The sequence below is a fragment of the Drosophila bipectinata genome, chromosome XR (genome assembly GCF_030179905.1).
Source record: "Drosophila bipectinata strain 14024-0381.07 chromosome XR, DbipHiC1v2, whole genome shotgun sequence".
Lineage (NCBI taxonomy): Eukaryota > Metazoa > Arthropoda > Insecta > Diptera > Drosophilidae > Drosophila > Drosophila bipectinata.
This window is the reverse complement of record NC_091735.1, coordinates 23581001-23601618: the sequence shown is the minus strand read 5'-3', so window position 1 is coordinate 23601618 and position 20618 is coordinate 23581001. Positions and strand designations below refer to the sequence as shown.

Sequence of the window (20618 nt, the reverse complement as noted above, 5' to 3'; positions counted from 1 at the left end):
ATGAGAGAGAGAGAACGAGTGTAAGAGCCAAAATGGAAGTGTGCCATCGCCTTGAAGAGGGTATGTCAGGGGCGGGTATATACCCAAAATAAGGGGGGGGGGGGGGGGGGGGGAGAAGGGGCCAGGCCATGTGTGGATTGACTTTTTCGGGGGTTGGCTCTGGCAATCAGCATCAGAATCAGAATCTGAAAAAAAAAAATCAAGAAATGGGGACAAACATCAAATTAGTCTAAAACGGAAGAGCGGAAGAACGGAAGAGGTTGCAGTCCCCGGGGGGTGGGGTTGAGGGATGGGGCTAAAAGCCAACTAAAAATGGGCATAAAATTTCCTTATTGTCGGACATTGAATGCCGCACACAATAGTCACTCGAAAATGCCAAACAAAAAAAAGTCCAAGTCAAAAATTTACGCCATATGGCCCACACGGAATTCAATTCTCTAGAAAAGAAATCCAAGAAGATATAGAAGGAGAATATAAATCTACAAAAGGGGGGTACTTTTTCCAAGGGATGAGATTAGCAGAAAAGGATATGACTTTATTCTTCCAAGTAATTGATTCAATTAATTAAGAAATCTTAAGGGTTTAGATCTGAGGTTCAAAATAATTTGAAAATTATGGAAAATTAAAAGGTTCTTTTCAGAGTTTCTTAAGGATTAGGATATAATATTATATGATATAATTATTCTGATATAATATATATCATCTATTACAGTACCTCAAGGCTTATGATATAATATTATGTTTTATCTTGTGATGATAACAAATTCCTATAAGTCTGAACCCTAAATAGCCCACAAAGAACTGGAAAAATAATATTATATCTTAGAGATTATAGTATAATATTAGAAGAAATCTTATATAATCTTATAAAGATTATAGTATAATATTGTACAAAATGATAACATATGGTATAAAATATCTTTAATTCCATACGTTCTTTAGGCTTAAGATATAATATAATATGCATTGTATACCATCGTAGGTCTTGTAATATAGTATAATATTATATCATATATGATGATGAGTATATGAGTATGATATTAGCTGAGCTTCTGAATAGAGTTCCTAAGCCTTATCCATCTAAGCCCTTACCTCTTATCAAAATCTTAAGATTTCTTCCAAAATTCAATTAATTTTCTTAATAAATCTCTAAAATAAATTTCTAAAATCCCTTTATATCATAAACCCAACTAAAGACCTATATAGTTCCTTCTCTAAAATATCTTAAACACTTTCTTTCTTTCTTTCTCCCATAATAAAGAAAAAAACCCAATTTCTTTCATCAGCAATTGAACACAAGCTGCATACTTTTTAGCTCTAAAGGACACAAGAAAAAAAGCAAAAACGAGCTTGGAAATTGGGAGAACTTATGAAAATGTTTTACAATATCCTTTTCGTGTTATTACAAGTGTACGTCCTTGTCGCCAGCTTTGTCAGAAATGTCTGGCAACGCTTCTTCTTCTGTTCAGCAGCTTTCCCCCCTTATTTTTTCTGTTTTTTTTTTTCTGGTGTGTAACATCTTCACTCCTTTGGGGCGTCGTCAAGTTCGCGCTGCGTTTGAATATGTCATTACTCGTTTGGCCCTCGCTTTTCCAAACGCTTTTCCGAGGCAGGGGAGCGAGGCTCCCTTCTAGTGATTTTCTCCCCTTTTTTTTTTGCAGAGCAACAATGTTGACGCGTTGTCGCTAAGCCACCCAACCATCTATCCACCCACCCAATGTGTGTGGGTTTCCCCAAACTCCGTTTGGCCCGTCTGACGGAAGTGACAGTTGAACATTCATTCATTCATTCATTCATTCATTCACTCACCCACTCACCCCTTGGCTGGCTGGTTGGGTGGTTCATTCATTCATTCATTCAGACACCCATACCACCCGCGGAAGTCGAAAAATCAAGCCAAGGCAGCCCAGCAAACACAGGAACCATAAAGGAAAATCTTGCCACTTGCAAGAAAAAAAATAAAAAAAAATCTTTAAAAAAAATAGAGCCTACAAAATTTCTATGGCAATTTGGCCAAGACGAGGGACAGCTTAGAAAATAAAAAAAAATAGGAGGAGAAACCGTTTAGAGATGAGAGCGTGTTGTAAGCTCTTGATTCTTAGACTCTTTTTTAAGTTTTTGAATTAAATTCAAGCCATTTTACTCTCAAATTTAATTCCAAAATAAATGATATTCCTATCATTTATTCATAATTTAAATAATAAACTTTCTGACATATACCCCTCTGACACTTCTTTCTGACTTAATCACGATCTTGTCTCTAAAAGTAAAGTAACTTTTTATTTTTTTTTGGGCGGAAACACAACGCAATGACTGAACGGAAGTTTTTTGGAAGCGCATAAAATTATTATGGAGTTCCCTCACTCTCTTCCCAGCTACAGCTTCCTTTTCTATCTGTATCTTTGGCTGGGTATATGTATCTTAGAGTTTCAGGAACGTGGCGCGTCAATTGCGAATTCGAGTCCGGGACCTTGACTAGCACTTCATGGTCCTGCCGCAGTCAGCTTTTTATGGCTCGACGAGCTCATGTCTTGCCTTTTTTTTGCCAGGACCTTTGTGGATTCACTTTAGTTTCAACAGTAGTCGGTATCCTGCTCTCGTATTATTTTTATGCGCAAATTTAATATTTACATTTAGCCAAAGTGGATTTCGGGCTATCGTTGACTTTGGCTCAGGCTCTGGTCTCAGGGCTCTGGGCTCTGGGCTCTGGGCTCTGGCATTTTTATCAACTGACAACTTTTCTGACCGCAGAATTTTCCCCCACTTTGAGGATGGGTCGGGGGGAGAAGAGAGATGTATCTGCTAGATAAACAGGAACAAGAACAAGTTAAGAACCCTGAGAGTCTGAAATAAAATGGCATTTAGATAAAGTCTCATAGGCCATATGGAATATTTGTGGTTTGTGTGGTGGCTAGATATGGGAGAATGTTTAAGGTTCTTGATGGTTGAATCCTAAAAAAAAAAAAAATTAATATTTATAGTTAAGCCCTTCTTTAAGTACACCTCTACTTGACACTAAAACATAAATTTTGTAGTCCCTGAGCTTGGACTGAGCTTCTCTAATAAATAATTCATCTGGCCTATGACTCATTATGCAACCACCCTTACTTTTTTTTTTGGGTATTTTGGATATCAAAGCATACTCCTCCTCCTCCCCCTCGTCTGCTCAGCAGGCTGTTCTAGTTTAAGTTTCGATTTTGTTATCCTGCCACCCCCTTCTAAGCTATGAGTCATCCATCCATCTGACAGGGACACCCCCGCTGTGGATTTCTTTCTATTTCTTTTTTTTTTCGTCGTCATTAAATTAGCAGCTGACTTTCGAGGAAAACAGCTGACATGACAAACGCCCAGGGGGGTGGCTTACCATAGTATAGCCCCCCCTTTTTTTTGTATTTTCAATTCTTTTTTTTTTATATCCACGCTGCTGCTGAATTTGTAAAACATTTCCAAGTACACGAGCGACAAACAGGCAACCACTTAACGCTTGTTGCCACATTCAGAGCTCCGTTCCAGCTGTCCTGTTATTGTCCTGAAGAGTGCGTTCAACAAAAAAAAAAAAAAGAAAAAGCACCACCTATCCACCACCTATCCACCCCCACAAACCCCTCACTCCTTAACCAAAAAAGGAATAAATAAAAAAAAAAAAAAGCAGAGACAATCGCCTGATTCGGCTTTCGTGCCACACACGTTTTGTACCTTTTCCGTGTATTTTATTTGTATTTTGTGTGTGTGTTGCATGTCTTGTCTGTGTATTTGTATATCTACCTAGACCTCCTCTCCCCCTCCACCACCCCTCTCTCGTTGTGCAGGACCTTAGGCATGCAAGGATATAATCGAGAGCATAGCCAACCCAGAACCTTACATGAATCATGTCCGCCGCTTTATCAAAAACTGCATTCGGGGGGGGGGAGCCTAGCTGGCTATAAAAAAATATAGGGGGGGAGGGTGTGTACCCCAATACAAACCAACTGCGGTTACATTTACAACCCTCCCTTTTGAGAGGGGGGCTAGGACAACTAACCTCCTATTCCCTCTAATGCAGGCATCAATTTTTCAATTTGTTTTTTGGCTTCACTTTGCATGCCATGTTCGGCTGAATAAAAACATATATATATGATTTCTCAGACAAGGCCATTAGAGAAACAATTTCTGATCTAAACTAATAGGCTTTCAATCGGGAAATTAATTTAATCGACAAAAATAACAAGATTTGTTTTTAAGGTTATTGGAGTTTGTTTTTAGAAAGAGTTTTGTCTATTCAATTAAAAATAATATTATTCTTAAGATATACTCTCTATAATGAAATATAATATTCTTTTAATAATATTCTATAATTCTCTATAATATCCTCTCTATCATTTAATATATTATTCTATATATATTCTATAATATATTCTCTACAATATTCTTTGTTTGATTTGTGTTTTTTTTTTGTGATCTAGAAAGGTCTTACTCTTGTCCTGCCACTTTAAGTATTTTTATTTTAATATTATACTTTTTTTTATAATTTATCTTTTTCCAAATCCAAGACTTCTTCACTTGCTGTGGTTATGGATGCACAAAATCCACCATGAAGGGCTTCTGCGATTCTCTTCTTTTATTATATTATTTTAATGTTAGAAGAACCTGTGTGTTTTACCAGCACTAATAGGGCACTTTTTTTTTCCTTTACTTCAGAAACATATATCTCTATATCATATTAAATATTTTTAATATCTCTAAATAAATATATAAACTTTATTACCCATACCACACATCCCTACATTTATCATAACCTCCCTCTAAACCCCTCTCCATCAGTTTCCCTTTTTCCAAACTTTCTTCAAAACTTCAATCATTAATAAATTACTGGACCCTTGAAATATTTATGTTTAATAAATTTTCATTGCAACAATTACCAAAAAAAAAAGAAAAAAGCGAAAAAAATTAGATCATAATAGGAAATGAACTAGAAAAAGGACTAGTAGCTCCTTCATAAAGGAACTTGCATAAAAATGTCGATGGTTGAGTTTTTATGCGAAATATGCGTGATTACTTGTAAGTTTCCCTGTTCGCCAGGATATCAGGCTCTCTCTCTCTCTCAAAAAAAAAGGGGGGGTCTGCGGGCACATAATGTCTAATAAACATTTTGTGCCCTATAAAAAGAGCAATGAATGCGGAAGCCCGTCTCCGGCGAACACGGCCTGTGCGTGTTTATTACCAAGATGAAGACGAACATGGCCAGAACCAGAGCCAGAGCCGGTAAACAAAAAGGAGAATAATAATAATAATAAAATAAATAAAAGAAATAAAACGAATATTAGATACCCTACAAGACTAGTAAATACTAAATAATACTAGGAGAAAAAGTATTCTCCAAAATCTTAAATATTTCACAAGAACACTATATATATCTTTCAAAATCCTTACTTAAAGATATATACCCCTTTGGGTTAGGGTATTGAAAACACAAGAAGCATTAGCGAAAACAATTAATACATATAGTACATAACCCAAAGGCAACTACGACAAAATAATAAACAAATGGAACATCACAGGAACATAGAATTCAATTAATAATCCTGACTTGTCTGGCTTTATTTTTACATTTTTTATTTTTTTTTTTTTTCAGATCTAAGGGCCAAGAGGGAAAATCAGAAAAAGACACTCGAAGAGGAGAAGCTACAGCTCACTTTCTAATAAAAGGGTTTTTAAGGTAAGTTTTTAAAAATATTTTCAAAAAAAAAAAAGATTAAAAATTTGATTAGAAATCTCAACCTCAAGCCTCAAAGAATGGCCCACGCCAAGCCCTTGGCTACACGACAACCCTGGTGGGTTGCCCTCTTAGCCTTTATTTTATCTATTTGCCATCGTCTCGGGTTCGGTCGGAGAGTCCATAATAATTAGTTATAATCGGATTTAGTTAGAGGAAGGTGAAGGTGTCGCCAGGTGGTTGTTGTTTCTAGTTTTTTTTTTTTTTTTATTGTATTGTGACCGCACTCGGATGGATACAAAGATACAAAGATACATGAGATACTGAGATATAACACCCACCCGTGTAACGGTCGAGACCACAAAGGCAATCAAAATGGAAAAAGCCAAGTCCAAAAAAAAAAAAAGAAAGAAAATCTTGGGAGTGGGCTTTGAAAAGCAAAGTATCTGCAAAGTGTATTTCGAAAGTGAGTTTTTTTTTTGTATCTTGAGTATGTTAAGTAACTAGAAGAAACTATAATCCAGACTAGACTAAACTATATTATATAATAATTTTTTTTTTTAGAACAAGACTAAATAAGTCTCTTTAACTATTTTATTAGTTTTGGGGGGTTTAAAATGTCTTTTTTAAATATTTCTCTCTGTGTATTATTGCTCTTTTCTAACACGTTTTCAGTGCAGTTTCAAAAAAAAACAAGAAAGGAAAGCTAACTTCGGGCGGAGCCGAAGTTTATATACCCTTGCAGTTAAAACCGGATATATATCGCAAACATCGGATATAGTTGGCCGATCCTTATGAAAATATGATAATATAACCCAATTTAATATAATACAAAAACCAAACCTAAAAATATCCCAAACTTCTATCTTCAAAAACACAAAAGTTGGGTAATTTCCGATCGTTCAGTTATATGGCAGCTATAGGATATAGTCGGCCGATCCTTATGAAATTTAGTAGGTTGGATCAACTGACCAAAAATAGAATCTGTACTAAATTCCACCTTTCTATCTTCAAAAACACGAAAGTTGGGTCATTTCCGATCGTTCAGTTATATGGCAGCTATAGGATATAGTCGGCCGATCCTTATGAAATTTGGCATGTCGTAATGTTTTGCCAAAAAATGCTCTCATGTCAAATTTGAACTCTCTAACTTTAAAAACGTCAAAGTTATACCATTTCCGATCAATCAGTTATATGGCAGCTATAGGATATAGTCGGCCGATCCGGGCCGTTCCGACTTATATACTGCGTGCAAAAGAAAGAAGGGTGTGTGCAAAGTTTCAAGACGATAGCTTCAAAACTGAGAGACTAGTTCGCGTAGAAACGGACAGACAGACAGACAGACGGACAGACGGACATGCTCATATCAACTCAGGAGGTGATCCTGATCAAGAATATATATACTTTATAGGGTCGGAGATGTCTCCTTCACTGCGTTGCACACTTTTGGACAAAATTATAATACCCTCTGCAAGGGTATAAAAACAAATAAAAACCTGTCTGGGAAAGGTCTCCCGATTTCATTTATTGAATTGTGGAGTCTCTTCTCTTCTGGCGATTTAAAATAGGTTTCTTCTCCTTTTTCGTTTTTTCTTTTATTATTCCGATTTATTTATTTTTTGTTTGTCAAGGGGGGGACCTGCTGCAATCGACTGCAGTGGGATATAACTCAATTAGCCGCATGGGGAGAAGGAAATGGGGGAATATATAAACTGACAATTCGGACAAAAGAATATAAGCTGAGGTCTGAGGGCTGAGGTCTGAAAGGTAGCCAGTGGAGATTGTGTGTTTTTTGGGGGTTCAGGTTGAGGTTCAGGTAGAGGTAGAGGTAACCAGTGACAGCTGTCAGGCCTAAAGGGAGCCCTTTTTGGGCAGCCAATTGTCATTGTGGATGATAATTCGAAATGAAAACACCACTCTATGGGAAACTTAGAGGCTTGGTCGTGTTTTCCTGATTAGTTAGTACAGTTGAAAGTACTTACAAAAAATAACTAAAAATAGAAATTTGAGGTTAATATATAAATTCAATTTGTAGAGTTTTGAAAATAAATATAGAGAAGTTGGTCAAGTATACTCTTTCGAAATCATATTTCTCTCTCGCAATAGACTTCGGGGGTTTTGTGGGTTTTCTGTGGGGATTGGATCGATCTATGTCAATGTGGCCGGCCCACACGAAAAAAATAATAATAAAAGAGGAGACAGACAAGAAATGTCGGTGTGTGGGCGAACTTGGCTCGAATGGAACTCGAATGGAGCATAAAATATGTTAATAAGGCTTAAAGTTATACACCACAAAGCCAAATCCCCCACCAGCCTAACCTGGTCGCCATCGTCGTCGTCGATCGAGCTTGTAATACAAAACCATAAACATGAATTTGAAAAAAATGCTAAAACGTAAAGTGGAGAAGCTAGCTGGTCTCTGGTCTCTCGATCTTCCAATCGAAATTTTATTTTGTTTTTTTTTTTTCGATTTTTGGGCTCCCCATCGTCTTGTCATTGTTGCACTGTCTTGTGTTTCTTTTTCTTTTTCTTATTTTTTTTTTTTTGTCGGCCTGGCTTAATTTCCTGCTGCTCGACTTTAACTTGTTTTGCTGCCGCTGATGGTCTTCTACCAAAAAAAAACCAACCACGAAATCAGTTAAGTTTCAGGTGTTCAATTTACTGATTGAAATTCTGCTTCGATGTGGCCAAGCAACTTTCATTCGATCTGCTATATATACATATATATATCTATATCTACATATATACTTTGTATACTTCTTCTCTTATTATTTTAAAAAGTTATCTAGAGTCTCTGGATGATTTCGTTTCATAATTTTATGCCCGAACGGCCCATGTCAGGAATTATGTTAGAATTATGCTAATGAGAGGTAGATATCGATCCCAGATGCTCTGTGATTATACACGGCTAACAAGTTTGCTTTCGGAGCCTGCAGAATTGATGAATAACTTAACCCGTTCTACGTTCTTTCGGCCCGGGCAGAGCTTGCAGTTTTGCTTTATATTCATATTAAAGCCGGACTTGTTGAGTTCCGAGCCATGCCTGATTCGATTAAAGTTATGAAATCCCAAAGGAGAGAGAGAGGCTTTATTTCATTAGAGTGTGTCGGGGCTCGTTTTTTTTTTTATAAACGATTCTTATAAGAAAAAAACTCTGTAGCTTTAATTAAGCTATAAGTTTAATGAATATTAATGAGAATGTTTTTTTGTGTTTATCTCTAAGGCCTCCCAGTTTGTAGAAAATAAGTATCAGAAGAGTATAACATCTTCTAATTTTTTAAAAGAAAATTTCTTTAAAATTTTTAATAATATTCCGATAAAAGTTCGATTATTTTAATAAAAATACGAGGTTTTATCTATTTTATAATAAATAAATAAAGTTGTCAAGAAACTCCTAAAACTCTGTTCATAAGAAATTAAATTTCTTTGCCAGTTTTTAGGTTGTTTTCTATAAAAATTAATCTAAATAATCGATAATATATCGATAAAGTCGATATTTATTATAAAACCACCTCATTACAAGATTCCCAATACCCTTTATTAAATCAGAAACCCTTTTTGAAAAACTGTTCCACCTTTACTTTTCTTCCAAATCCAATTCCTAACCATTTCGATAATTATCAAATCTCCCTTTTTAAGAATGAAAGATGACCCTTTTGGCTTTCAGTTAACTGTTCCCTTAACTTTTGCTGACTTGGCCGATACGGGAACTGGCCATAAGAGTCCTTAAATGTGAATGTGTGTGTGTGTGTTTGTGTGGGCCATTAATAGGCGATTTAAGTTTATTTTTTGTCCGTTGCCTTTTTTTTTATTGACACTGGAAATGGGACCCGGAGAGAGATGGTGCTCTGGTGCTCCATTTTGGGATTTCTTTTTGTGTCCCCAGGACACACATTTGTCTCCTAATCAGAGATGGTCAGACAAAGGACTAGAAAGAGAGAGAAGAGAATAGCAAATTGAATAGCCAGGCCAGACCTCATCCTTTTGACTTTGACTTTGGTCCTGGGTTTCGGCTCCTTTTGCCACTTAGCCGTTGCTGCTTTTACTTGATTTGTTCGAGCAAACAAATTGTCAACAGGATTTCGAAAGAGATGGCTATAGTATGAGAGAAAGAGAGAGGAAGACTGAGAGGAAACAGGACACACGCACAAATTGATTTTAATTGTTAAGCATTCCCTTTTTTTAATTGTCCTAATCTTTGCTGAACTCTGGACCTTCGACCAATATCCTTTAGGCCTTTTTTTCAGCTACCCATCTCACTCTCCCTCTCTCTCTCTCTGTCTCTTTCTGTTTGTTGCCTTTTCCATTTTGTCAGCAAAAGTCCTTTAAGTAGCCATCCTTTTTGGCCAAAGCTTTTTTTTTTCTTCTTACGACTTTCTCTTTATTTTTTTGGATTTTTGGTAAAGGGTTAACCGGTCCCTAAGGGCACTTCCATATGAGTGTGTAAGGAGTGTGTGTAAGTGTGCGAGAGAGATGGCCTCAGTGCGGCTTTCAAGTACAGTCTCGACACTTTAACTGACAGTTCAAGTTGAGTTTTTCCCAGTCCCGACTTGTTTTTCTTCAGAAAAAAACTTCCAGATCAACGGGGACACCTTTTTCACTTAAAGTGAAAGTTTTGGGTGATTCGAGGGATTTTATTTGATTTTTATTTTATATCCTGATAGTTTTTTCTAAAGGATATGGAAGTCTTCTCAATCTTAACCCTCTACTTGATCCTCTTCTCATCTCTTAACCCCATGCTGCCAATCCATGTCAGCAAAACATTTCCGCTGCTAACGTTTTCCGCTCCAGTTTTCAATTTTTATACTCTCAGATACAAAGATACTCCTCAGATACACCCATACCACGATACTCAGATACTCAGATGCAGTAATTATTTTCAGGCGACGCTTATCACACATAAATCTCGTCTTGGGGCACTCTCTGAACACACTCGACTCCAAACCAATCCATTCGATACAGGGGTTACTACATATTGGGGTATCATTGGGGCAGGAAGGGTAGAGGTAGGGTAGAGGAGTATGGTTGGGGGGCTTTCTATCGAAGGGGATATTGTGGCCTGTTTTGTCAGTCAGTTGCAAGTTGCAAAGTTGGTAGTTGGCAGTCACTTCCCCCAGCCAACGGGCTTCCTTTCTGCAGCTGCCTTTTATTTTTTTCTTTAAGAGAGGCCCCCTCCTTCCTCTTCTTGGCCTACGCCCCTGTTTTGTTGACCACAAGATGCAGCTGCATTTATCCCCAGCATCCAATATGCCACATCGAGCAGCATCCTTTAATGCCACAAACCGAGCATCTGTTGTGATATTTATAGTGCAACTGGAATCGGGGAAACAGGTGCTAAGGCAACGCCCGAGATCAAGTTGTCTTCATTGCCACAAAAAAAAAGCTCGTGTCACGAAAAGGGAAACAGATTTAAAAATTAAAATAAATAAAGAAAATAAAAAATGAATAAAATAATTAAATCTAATAAAAAAAATATTGTTTTTCATAAAGGATTTAAAAAAGAAAGGCCTAAAATTCAATAAAATATCAGAGATTTTTATGCACTTTTCTATAATAGATCCTAAATCTTAAAGATATCTGTATATCTTCATATAATAAATCTACTATAATATCGATTAAAACTATCTATAACCTTTGATCGTATAGTTTGAGAAGTAAAGAGAATATGTACATATATCTATATATCTAAAAACTATCTATATCTTTTGAGAGCATAGTATAGTTTTTAAAATATAAGAAAACTAGTAGTTTCTTTTATTTTTTATAGTATCTCCTTCTTTCAAAATCAATTCTCATCACTGACAGCATTAATTATTTACCTGCTGGCCAGTGTACTTCTACTCTATAAAGGTAAACCAGTTTCCCCCGATCGCATTATTATCGCCGGGCCGGGCCAGTGTTTGGTTCGCTTCGGTTATTAGATGCAAGCTGCAGCGGATGTGCGGCTTCCTTCGCAAGACGAGACTTTTGTCATTTACAGTTTAACTGCCTACCCAGCCACTCCCCTTTTATACACAAAAAAAAAATTAAAAAATTAAAAAAAAAATAGAAGAAACTTTATCAACTTAAAGCATTTCTTTTAAAATTAATTTTCAAAGTCTTCAAGTCTACTACTGATTTTTCTCAGTGCCTTTTAGCTCCTTCTAAGCACGTTGAAGTGGCTCTCATAAATCAATAAAGAAAGGCCCACCTGGTACAAATAACTTTGAAAAATTTATATTGAACACTCTGGCTTTGCGAAAAAGTTTTTTTTCTTTCTTCGTTTTTGGGGCAGGTGGGGCAACTTGAGCTTTAGTTTTTCCGGCCAAGAAGGAAACAGAAAATAGCCAGAGAATAGGAGAGTAGGAGAGAGAGGGCCCCAACTTGACTTTCTAGCCAAAGTTGCAGCTGCTACTGTTAAGTCTTGGACATGGCCAATGAGTGAAGTGATTTGTATTGTTCAAAAAAAAAAAGGAAAAAAAAAGTAAGCCAACTTCTTCTCCCACAAATTTCCATATATGACAGACATGTCCTCGATAGGCAGACACTGACAAGGTAATAAGGGGAGAGATAATAAATTAAATAAAAAAGAAAAAAAAAAAAAAGAAACCAAAAAGAAAGGAGGTTTTTTTTTTAGAAAGAATAAGTATTTTTAGCATTTTTTGAGCCTACAGCTTCGAGTTCGAAACTCCGAAGGAAACAAGGAAAAAATTAATATTTGTTTTTTTTTCTCTTTTTAATTTATATATTTTCATACAATAATTAAATATTTATATCCTAACAACAAATACTATTTGAAACCCTTTAATTACCTTTTTTTTTAAACTTTTTTTTTAAAAGAAAAAAGACTTAAAGATCCTCCAAAGATCCTTGAGTTCAAAACTCCTAAAACTATTTTTTTTCTCTAATTTTTTTCTTATATTTTTTTATATATATTTATTTAATATTCACTTCCCAACAAAAAACTACTATTTCAAACCCCTCCTTACAACCATTTCTCTTCCCTTTTTTCACTTTTTCTTTTCTAATCACCTTTAAATGAAGTTCGAAAACTTAAATATGTCCAATACTCAAATCCATTTGTATCTAATCCAATTAATCAGCCCTCTTCTCTCTGACTTTAGTCATAAAATCAAGTTCCACCATAAATCCTATGCCCAAAACCCCATTAAACCCAAAAAGTTCTGCTATTGATAGGTAAAAGTAATCAACACTTCTAAAAAAAAAACAAAAATACTAAAAACTGTTGAAACCCAATCTTTATGGACCATAAAGAGGAAACCCTTTTTTTTTTGGTCGATGAGCGTGTCCAAAAATCGGTTTTAATTGGCTTGGCAAACGCAGCATTTCAAATTATCGTCTTTGAGATTGGAAGTTGGAATGGAAGTAACCTATGATTTTATTTAAAGATTTCGAGATTTTTCAGATTTTTCGTTTCTCCCACAGACTCCCAGAGATTTCAACACTAATTTTGAGTAATTTTCGACCCTTCCGGTTTTTTTTTTTCGTTTTCAACGGAAGCTCGCTAATCTTTTGCCTCCGTTTGCATCTTTTTGGGGTTATTTTCATTTCATTTTTTTTCTTTTATGGATTTCTTCTTCTCTACTATTATATTATATCATTTTGGGGTTCCAAGTGTGTGTGTGTATGAGAAAGGCGCCAATTTCCGTATAAATGCAATAAAAACAAATAATAGCGACAAGTAACTAGAAATACAAGAAAACGAAATTAGACAGACGGAAGTCTGTCTTGAAAACCCAAAGAAAACCCTAAACTTTGTAGAGTACTATACTATTATAGAGAGGAGGAGAAAAAAAAAAATGCGTGAGAAAATTCCAAGACACAAGGCACCTGTAAAACGAGGTGGAAAATCCGAAGAAAATAAGAAAAATCGAAAGAGGTAGCTTAGGTACTTAGAGAAGAGAATTTATTAAGGAAATTCTAAAAAAAAAAAAAAGGTGATAAGGGGGTATATTAAAGAAACTATGTAATAAGATATGAGATTTTTTTTAAACGTTTTTTATGCAATTTTTTTAATGCATTTTCTTGCTTATATTTTTCAAGCCTTTTAAATTTTTTTAAAAATATTTTTGGCTTTATTTTGTGGCTCTCCCCCTTTGACTAATTTTAATATAACTCATTTTTAAAGCTCACGTACTCTTTTTTCTCATTTTTTTTGGGACTGTCTGCACTTGGAAAAACATGAATAAAACCGTAAAAAAAATGCGAATAAAAAAACACAAGAAAAAAAATAAAACAAGACAAGCGCGCTAACAGCAAAATACAAAAAACATACAATAATACGAACAATAATAAGTAATAAGACCCTGAAGCTAAATACAATTGTTGCCTTTGCAGCCAAACCCTCCTTACAAATAAAATTTGTTCAACAAAACGATACAAAAAAAAAAAAATAATAATGCAACAAAGCTTAACAAAAGGGTATAAAAAAAAATATAAAAAAAGACAGACAGACAGAAGAAACAAGAAACAAATAAATAAATAAATAGAAACATATGTGAGCATAAAGAAAAGACAATTTTTTTGGTGATGTCTTTGTATATTTTTGGCGCCTGCTCAAGGTTTTCGAAAAAATCGAAAACCAAGATATCTAATCAGGGTTGTTCCGCTAATTTTTTTTTATTTTTTTTTAGCTTCATTGGCTTTTAAGCATTAACTTTAAAATATTTCTTCTTTTTTTTTGCAGATCCATTATGATGGGTTTGGGGGAAGTGTTGCCACAGCTTCTGCTGCTGGCCACAGTTGTCAGCTTCGCCAAGACCTCACCCTACACCAGCTACCAAAACCAGAGGTTCGCCATGCAGCCCCAGGACCAGACCGCCGTGGTCGGTGCCAGGGTCACACTACCCTGCCGGGTGATCAACAAACAGGGCACCCTCCAGTGGACCAAGGACGACTTCGGACTGGGCACCTCCCGGGATCTGAGCGGTTTCGAACGATACGCCATGGTGGGCAGCGATGAGGAGGGCGACTACTCGCTGGACATCTATCCGGTGATGTTGGACGATGATGCCCGGTACCAGTGCCAGGTCAGTCCCGGACCAGAGGGTCAGCCACCCATCCGTTCGACCTTTGCCGTTCTAACGGTTCTAGTTCCGCCGGAAGCACCGAAAATCACCCAGGGAGATGTCATTTATGCTACGGAGGATCGGAAAGTGGAGATCGAATGTGTTTCGGTGGGCGGAAAGCCAGCTGCCGAGGTGAGTTTACATAAACTACACTTAAAAAAATATATTTAAAATTAAAAAAAAATATATTTGAAGTTTACTTCTTTGAAAAAGTACTATTTTTCATAGAGAACCTTTAAAAAAATTCTTCGCAGTGTACTTCTCTTGTATCTCCTCAAAAAAAAATATACTTTTTCGAAAGAATACTCCTTTTTTTTTTGGAAAAATCCCCGCCAGTCTGTTGGCCAAAAACCAGTTAGCCTGTTAGCCCGGCTAATCGAACAAACAATGAACCGCAATCCGCCGTAACCAGACATCTCATACTCTGCATACTAAAGCCCCCCCACTAACTCCCCCTCACTCAACTCTCAACCATCTCTCATCCATCAGATTACCTGGATTGATGGCCTCGGCAACGTTCTCACGGATAACATTGAGTATACGGTGATTCCGCTTCCGGATCTGCGTCGCTATACGGCCAAGTCCGTTCTACGGTTGACCCCCAAAAAGGAGCATCACAACACCAACTTTACGTGCCAGGCACAGAATACGGCGGACCGCACTTACCGCTCTGTGAAAATACGTGTCGAGGTGAGTGTTGGCCCCCCCTTTTATAGTTCATATGTATGTAGTTCAGAGGGGAGGGGAAGCCTAGCTAGAGCCTACCCCCTAGGGCTATGGCTAACCCTTTCTTCTTTCTATCAATGCGCATTCTGCATTGTCACACTGAGAAAAATTATATTACTTATGCCTTTATAGAAAAAAATAAATAAATATAAAAAAACAACCATAAATAAAATTAAATAAAAGAACTATAAAACAATAAATATAAAAAAAAAATTAAATAAAAGAACTAAAATTAAAAAAAAATAAAAAAAATTGTTAAAAAAAATTTAATTAAAAAAAAAAAATATATGTTTAAAAATTATGAAAAAAAGTAAATAAAAAAAATTAAATAAAAATAAATAAAATACAAATCTAAGAAACAAAAAAATTGGAATTTTTCATAAATTTTAAACTTAAACTCATACTTGGATTTTTTTTTTATTTTTAAAGTTTATTCTTGTGATTTCATTGCATCTAAATTATAGTTAGAAAAAATAAAAATTTTCTTAAAAAAATATATATATTAGCTCTAGATCGAACTAGAACCTCAACATGGAAAGCTTAAATTGTTTTCCTAAAAAATATCCCCCTTTAAGAAAAAATAGATATAAATTTCTTTGAGTGCATGGCTTGTCCTGCGGCTGCCTTATCTAACGTATGCATGAAAGAGAGAGCCTACTATCAATTTTACGTGATGCGGAAGTCCATTGAGGGATAAGGGGGGGGTGAAGAGTGGCGCTGGCGTCCCAGTGGCGCTGCCCAGGGACGATGGGCAGGGCAGGGATTTTAGTGAATGGACTTTTGTGCCGGACATGGCATGACACTGACGGGCTAATTCAAGCTTCGACATAAAGGAAGGCCCGGCTGAAGTTGGTTTTTTTATTTTTTTTGGTTTTGGTGTGAAAGTGAAGAGAGAAGAACCCAAGGACCAAGGACCTACAACCAAGGACCTGTCATTGGCTTAGTTTCGATGAGGAACAGGACAAGGACAAATCCCTTAGGAGGGAAAAAGGAATGCATTCCCCCAAAGGGGGTCTAAGAATTATGCATTTTTAAGGGTTAAGAACTTAAGGACCTTCTAAGGACCTTTTTTTAAGGATCTATCTTGGAAATATATTTTTTAAATATTTTTTCTATTTTATTTTTAGGTTAAATATGCCCCCAAGGTAAAGGTTAATGTTATTGGCTTGCATCCCGGAGGAGCAGGTGTCTCTTCCACCAGTACCAGTACCAGTACCACATCCTCCTCCACCACCATGGGGGGATCTCGGATTGTGGAGCATTCGCAGGTGCGTTTAGAGTGCCGGGCAGATGCGAATCCCGGTGATGTACGTTACCGTTGGTTCATCAACGACGAACCGATCAATGGCGGCCAAAAGACTGAAATGGTGAGTACCCCCCCTCCACTATACTCTCTACTCTATCTTGGAAAACTGGTCCACATTCCAACTTGGCGCATAATTAGAGCAACTATTACTACTGGGATGTTGTATAATGTTTGCAATTATTGGGAACCAGTTAGCTTGGCCACCGGAAAGGCCAAGCGTTCCCACAATTATCTCTATATTTCTATTTATCTTACCTCTATTTGTATCTGTATCTGAGTATCTTTGTATCTGTACCACAGGTGATACGCAATGTAACGCGAAAATTCCATGATGCCATTGTCAAGTGCGAGGTACAGAATTCCGTGGGCAAGAGCGAGGATAGCGAGACTTTGGATATAAGCTGTGAGTTTCAAGAATATTAAATTTTTAAATAAATAAAATAAATAATAATAAAAAAAAAGTAACCTACCATTATATTATTTAATACAATTATTATTTTCTCTTCCCAAAAACCCCCACCCCACTTTCTAGATGCCCCCAGTTTCCGGCAACGTCCTCAGTCCATGGAAGCCGATGTCGGCTCTGTCGTCTCCCTCAACTGTGAGGTGGACAGCAATCCCCCCGCCGAGATCGTTTGGATCCAACATCCCAGTGACCGGGTCGTCGGCACCAGCACCAATCTCACCTTCAGTGTCAGCAACGAGACAGCTGGCCGCTATTATTGCAAAGCCAATGTGGCCGGTTATGCCGAAATATCAGCCGATGCCTATGTCTATCTGAAGGGCTCTCCCGCCATCAGTTCATCCAGATCCCAGTACGGTCTGGTGGGGGATACCGCCAGGATCGAGTGTTTCGCTAGCAGTGTGCCCAGAGCTAGGCATGTCTCGTGGACATTTAATGGTCAGGAGATAAGCTCAGAATCGGGTCATGACTATTCCATACTGGTGGATGCTGTGCCGGGGGGTGTCAAGAGCACTCTCATCATCAGGGACAGTCAGGCGTACCACTATGGCAAGTACAACTGTACAGTGGTCAATGACTATGGCAACGATGTGGCGGAAATTCAACTTCAAGCTAAAAGTGAGTCTTCAACTATTTTTTATATATATTTTTTATTATTTTTTTTAGAAAGGATAGGATATAAATATCAAATATATGATATTCCTATAAGATATGAATCTTAAAACTCTTTTAGGACCATCCTATATCTAGAAATTCTCTATAAATCTTGCTTAAATTTTTTTTTGGTATATTTTTTCACTATATAATACTTGGTACTACTGATTTTACTGATTATTGATCAAAGACTTGTCCTAATAACCGCAATTATTTAATCTTTATATAGTAATCCTCTATTAATCTTGTAAAAATTTTTTCTGATATATTTTTTCACTCTATAGTGCCCGTTTCTACTGATTTTTAATGATTTTCCCTAATATATCTCAAAGACTTCGCTATATAACCCCAATCATTCAAGTTCTATCTAGAACTTCTCAATGAATTTTTTTTTAAATTTGTTATAATAGATTTTTTAACTGTATTAGACCCGGTACTACGATTTTAACTGATTCTACCAATAATTTTTAAAATACTTCTCCTATTAACCCCAATCTTCCTTACTATATCTTTAAATTCTCGATAAATTTTCCTAAAAATATGTTAGATACATTTTTTGACTATACAATACCCGGCACTACTGATGGTTCAGATTATTCCTCGAAAAATTCTCTTGAAAACCCCAAACTTCCAATCTCTATCCAGAAATTCTCTATAGAACTTGCTGAAATGTATTATAACACATTTTTTAACTGTATTATACCTATAACTACTAACTTTAACTGATTTTATTGATTCTTTTTCCTAAGACTTTCCCCAATAACCCCATTTTTTCAATTTCTTTCAAGAAATTCTCGAAAAATTTTCTCTAAACTTTTTTTTGATAATTTTTTTCACTAAAAAACACCAATTTCCTTGATTATTTTTTTAAAAACTTCCCTTAATAACCCTATTCTTCCTGCAATTTTTCTCAATTCTTCCAGAGAGCGTCTCCCTGCTAATGACCATCGTGGGCGGCGTTTCGGTGGTGGCTCTGCTCCTCGTCCTCACCATCCTCATCGTGGTCTACATCCGCTGCAAGAAGCGCACCAAGCTGCCACCTGCCGACGTCATCAGCGAGCACCAGATCACCAAGAACGGAGGCGTCAGCTGCAAGCTGGAGCCCGGCGATCGGACCTCCAACTACAGTGACTTGAAGGTGGACATATCGGGGGGATATGTGCCCTATGGGGACTATAGCACCCACTACAGTCCCCCACCCCAATACTTGACGACCTGCTCGACGAAATCCAATGGCAGCTCCACCATCCTGCAGAACAACCACCAGAACCAGTTGGTGGTGCAACAACAACAGCAACAGCAACAACATCAGCACCACACCCAGACCTTGCCGATGACCTTCCTCACGAACAGCAGTGGCGGCAGTTTAACCGGCAGCATCATCGGCTCGCGGGAGATCCGGCAGGAGAACGGCCTGCCCAGCCTCCAGTCCACCACCGCCTCGGTGGTTAGCTCCTCGCCGAATGGCAGTTGCAGCAATCAGAGCACCACCGCCACCACCACCCATGTCGTGGTGCCCAGTTCCATGGCTCTGAGTGTGGATCCCCGCTATAGCGCCATCTATGGTAATCCATATCTGAGGTCATCCAACTCCTCCCTGTTGCCACCACCCACTGCCGTTTAAACCACCCCCCCACCCCCGCTCCTATTTGCACCACCCCCTTGGGAGTTTCTAAAAAAAAAAAAAAAAGCCACTCTAAGACTGATCTCAAAGGACTCGAAGGCTTGGATATCACTTGAAGGCTGGGGGTTGGTGCAAAAATACACTTAAAAAAATAAAACACTTCTTTCTGCTACCAAAAAATCGAAGATAGAATTGCTTAAGTTTAGGATTTTAGCTCACACATCTGATTAAAAAAAAATAAATTTAAAAAAAAATTAGTTTTAAGAAAAAAAAACTTAGCAACGATTTATTTTTAAATTTTTCATCGTCAGTCTTTAGATTTAGATATATTTTTTTTTTAGGCTAATTACGAGTTTTTAGAAAAAGAGACTAAGCTTCAAAGAATGAGTGTTAAGTATTTACAACAAAACAATTAAAAAAAAAAAAACAACAAAAATATTAGACAGTTTGCTGCTTGTTAAGAGAACCGCCTTAAAAAAAAATAAGAAAAAGAGAGTTTTTATGGAGAGTTTTTAGAGAAAAATAATATTCTTTTAATATTTCAATTTTCAGAATTTTCTTGCATTTTTTTTTCTTTTAAAAACTTAAAAATTTTAAGCTGCTTACTTTGTAATCAGTATTTTCATGCATTCTTTCATGCAATACTTTTTTGCTTACTCAGTAATCAACTTTTTCTTTATTTTTCCCTTTAAACTTTAACCATAAAAACCATCAAAAAAAATAAAGAAAAATAAACAACAAAAAATTCAATTATGTATACATGGATATATAGTATATTTGCTAAATGTTAAAAAAAAAAATCATATATTTATATGTATACAGCCGTAAAGACATTCAGTTGAATGATTTTTATTAATTTTAAGCAAAAAAAAAATAAGAGAAGAAAAAAAAAACGAAAATATGCCAAAGTACCTGATAGTATTTAAGTCGAGAAATCGCCAAAAAAAAAAAAAAATTAATCGATTTCTCTTAAATTTTTTTTTTTTTATTAATTAGTAATTATATAAGCTAATTTAAAGCTGAAGCTAATTTTAATAGAGAGTTAAACAAAAAAACAAAAATATTAAAAATAGAAGCTAGAATTT

The 20618-nt window shown here is 36.4% G+C and overlaps 1 protein-coding gene across 1 annotated transcript; it reads left to right on the top strand.

Moving 5' to 3' along the window:
• The first annotated feature begins 5611 nt into the window (after positions 1-5611).
• Positions 5612-19774, top strand: rst (roughest). Its single transcript, XM_017254183.3, has 7 exons — positions 5612-5695; positions 14379-14892; positions 15250-15450; positions 16614-16853; positions 17093-17195; positions 17325-17873; positions 18833-19774. The coding sequence occupies exons 2-7, from the start codon at positions 14386-14388 to the stop codon at positions 19531-19533; spliced, it is 2301 nt and encodes a 766-aa protein (XP_017109672.1). The 5' UTR covers positions 5612-5695; positions 14379-14385; the 3' UTR covers positions 19534-19774.
• Positions 19775-20618: the final 844 nt, after the last annotated feature.